The following is a 3,989-nucleotide window of genomic DNA, read 5'->3' on the forward strand; positions in this document are numbered from 1 at the left end:
GAGAATATACATCATTTTCTTCTTTCCTGAAGCTGCAGGCATCATGGGGATTAGGAATGCTCCCTTCCTCACTTTCCCCCAGGACTTCTTTGGGAGATAAATTTGAAGAGAAGGGATTGGGGGTTGATGTTCCCCAATGTTGCAAGGCTTGTTTTGATTTGAAGAACACCAGGCTCAATGGAAAGAAAACAGGAGCATGCTCTTAAACCTACATCTAGATTGAAGTTAACGATGCACCTTTATATTCGCTGTGGATCCTGTTTACTGAGCTGGATAAAGAATCAAAGAGTGGATTTGGATTATTGTACTAAGCATTGTTTTAAAATTATTTTTTATGTTTTTTGAGATGGAGACTCTTTGTCACCCAGGCTGGAGTGCAGTGGTGCCATCTCAGCTCACTCCAACCTTCACTTCCCAGGTTCAGGTGATTCTCCTGCCTCAGCCTCCCGAGTAGCTGGGACTACAGGCACACACCACCATGCCCAGGTAATTTTTGTATTTTTAGTGGAGACGGGGTTTCACCATGTTGGTCAGATTGGTCTTAAAATCCTGACCTTGTGATCCACCTACCTCAGCCTCCCAGAGTGTTGGGATTACAGGCGTGAGCCACCAGTCCTGGCCAATTATTCTTAATTTTGTAACGAATAGCAGTTCTACAAGGTAGGTATTGTCATCTCCAGGTTTTAGATGGGAAAATCAGGAGGCATTAGGACTCCAGAAGAAATCGAATGACACCCTCAAGTTCACCTGAGGGAAAAGGACATTTACAGGGTGGGGGCAGGATGCAAGGAACTAACCAAGAATGATGAAGCAACCTGGAAGACAATGGCCTGAGAGGGGAAGGGGAGGGAGCTGGAGTCTCAGAGAAGGGCCAGCTGGACAGGAGCTGTCTGGAACAAAGCATCATAGTGAGGCAGGGTGAGTTGGGCTAATACATTCCAGACCTGTCCCCTTTCTGATCTCGTGCCCTCCACGGGATGGAAGCCAGAGTGATGCAGTCAGAACCCAGAAGAAGGCAGACAGGGTGGGGAGTAGATGTGGAGGCTGAACCGAGAATAACCAGCACAGAGGTTTGGTTGGATAAGCATAAACAAAAGAGCTGGGATTTTAAGCAGGTTTGTCCTCAACTAAACTCGAAAGCTCTCACTCCTACCATGACAAAGTTTTTACAAGTCTGCATTGTGACCTATTGATGGTCATGATATCAGTTTGGTGGCTTGCAGTCAGCATTTTACAAACTGATGTCGGACAAACTATGAGTGCACTGCAACGTGCTTCAGTTATACAGATCACAGCAACAAACGTATTTCTTACTTTGGAATACTTGCATGACACCACATTGCGCTCAGATGTCTTAATTTAGCCTCACAGGAACATGCCCTAAATTCCAAAACACAGAAGGGGCCAAGGACATAAGAAGACTGTCAGAAACAGAAACGGTTTTAAGAGGTTGGATGCAGGTGAAAGGCTTCAGCCCACGTTTTTAATGGCTGCATATCAGTAAACAGGTTGTTCAACAACAGGAAAAGTAGCCACAGATTAAGGCCAGGAAATGGAAGAAAAATGAGCAACAACCACCACCTAGCATCTTTGCAGGTGAACATCTTTGTGGTCTCAGCAATTCCAGTAGTTTAAAATGAGAGAATTTTCTTTTTATGTATTTGAGATGGAGTCTCGCTCTGCTGCCTAGGCTGGAGTGCAGTGGCGCTATCACGACTCACTGCAGCCTTGACCTCCTGGACCCAAGCAATCTCTCTACCTCAGCCTCCAAAGTAGCTGGGACTACAGGCACACATCACCATTACTTTTTCTATTTTTTGTAGAGATGGGGTTTCACCACGTTGCCTAGGCTGGTCTTGTATTCCTGGGCTCAAGCAATCCTCCTGCCTCAGACTCCCAAAGTGTTGGAATCGCAGCTACCCTTCCTGGCTAACTAATTTTCTTTTCTTCTTCTTTTTTTTTTTTAATTGATTTTTACTTAACATAATTTATAGGCTTACAGGGAATTTTCTTTACATGATGGTAGAATATGGGTTTTGTAACTGGGCACACTTTACTCTTTTGTTGCGAGCCACTTAATAGATTTATGCGTTATCTAGCCTCTTTGATTTGGCAAATAGAAACCTCTTAGAGTCATGGAGGACACATGAAAATCACGCTAATATATGTAAAGCATCTGACTTGACTTACAAGTACAATAAATAATGGTGATTCCTCTTTGTACTGTTATAATTCCACAGTGGCTTTTAAGCAAAAATGATTATTATATGTGAATACATTTTCCTTACTGCAAAGGCTAAACAAGTATTATTAAAAGGAATAGTTTTATAGGTCACTGTTTTAAAATCATAGGCAGAGCTAACACTAAAGTGAATCTCAAATCCCATCAAAGTCCTCTCAGTGTGGACAGCAGCTAGGGAGAAGGCAGAATAAGGTGAATGTTAAGAGGAAAAGAACAATGTGAGTTTTGCTCAGGAGTCCTGAACCAAAACTATTTTTTTTTTTTTTAAAGATGAGGATTCACTCGTTGCCCAGGCTGGAGTGCAGTGGTGCAATCACAGCTCCCTATAGCCTTAAACTCCTGGGCTCAAGCGATCCTCCCGCCTCAGCCTCCTGAGTAGCTAAGACCACAAGCGTAAGCCACTGTGCATGGCTTGAAACTGATGTTACAAATGTAATTAAACCTGCTCTGTAGCCTTACCCACTACTTTACCCTACCCATCTCCCACCAACAGATGCAAAAACACATTTTATACTTTTGAGTGCTAGACTTATTATTTCAAACAAAGACACTTTTTTTTGCAAATCAAACTTTAAATGTGACTTTATTATCTCTCTTCCCATTTTTATTATTGAATAAGTGAATGAAATATTAAACTAAATTATAACTTTTCCTGAACTGTTTTTAAATCATAGGCAGAGCCAGAGTTTTCTTTTTTTCTCTCTCCCTCTGTAATTGTGACATTAATATACTTTGATCCCAGTAATCATTTTCAATCAATGGGAAAACAAATGAAAAAAAAATCCCATGCTGGAATGATGCAAATAGATGAGCTTGCTTATTAGAATCTTTTTTCTTTTCCCCTTACAGGCCAGTCACATAATACATATCCAAATCAGAGAATGCTAATATAAACCTGGCCCACCTCTCTCAGCCCGTCTTTCTTACTCAGACAGTTTCTGAGCAGCTCTTTGATGAAGACACAATCTTCAGTCTCCAGGACAAACTGAGCCACAGCCTTCCCTCCTGGCAGATGGCTCCTCACCATCTGACTTTTGACACTGTCCAGGACAACTCCCCTGATGTCTTTAGGCTTTCCTGGCATACCAAAGATGATAAACAGACCCAGGCAATCCTCTCCTATTAAGTTACAGAATTCTTCCAGCTTATCAAATCTACTTTTCTTCCAGGAAGACTCCTCTACCCTTGGTTCTGGATTGGAAAGGTCATAAGGTTTAGATTCCATAGGAGGAGGTGAAGACATCTGCAGAGTCTGTACTGCCAGCTGAAGCTTTATTTGCTTGTCGGATCCCCAAAAGGTCCAAATCCAGTCTGCGCCAAACAGGAAGGCTTGGTGCTTGGTCATCTTGGTGGTGGTCAGCAACTCATCAACTCCCTTTTCCTGGCAGAAAGTGATGAAATGGATTAAGAAGATCTCATTCAGAGTATTTGCAGCTGGGCAGAGTTGACTCAGAGGATATTCAAATCCAAGGTACTCCTTCAGTTTCTGAGCTGCATGGACTATAGCTTCACTGACCACCTCACAGACGATGGGCACCTCTTTGCTGTCCTTCAGAACCAACTGTTGCGATGCTTTCTGCCCCATTTTCTCTGCATCCAAATATCACACATGTGAATCTGGTTCAGGAGTACTTCTTTTTCAAAGTAAAAGTTCTGCAAGGAGGTCACATCTGTTAATGGTTCATGTTTTTCTAACTCTACAGCTCCCTTGGGTGTAGTTAAGCGTATATACATACAGCTAAATAAA

General features: G+C 42.4%; 1 protein-coding gene across 1 annotated transcript; it reads right to left on the minus strand.

The window, feature by feature from the left end:
• Nucleotides 1–2,760: 2,760 nt before the first annotated feature.
• REP15 (RAB15 effector protein) lies at nucleotides 2,761–3,989 on the minus strand. Its single transcript, XM_012002399.1, has one exon. The coding sequence runs from the start codon at nucleotides 3,825–3,827 to the stop codon at nucleotides 3,117–3,119; it is 711 nt and encodes a 236-aa protein (XP_011857789.1). The 5' UTR covers nucleotides 3,828–3,989; the 3' UTR covers nucleotides 2,761–3,116.

This window comes from Mandrillus leucophaeus, unplaced genomic scaffold (assembly GCF_000951045.1).
Source record: "Mandrillus leucophaeus isolate KB7577 unplaced genomic scaffold, Mleu.le_1.0 Scaffold686, whole genome shotgun sequence".
Taxonomy (NCBI): domain Eukaryota; kingdom Metazoa; phylum Chordata; class Mammalia; order Primates; family Cercopithecidae; genus Mandrillus; species Mandrillus leucophaeus.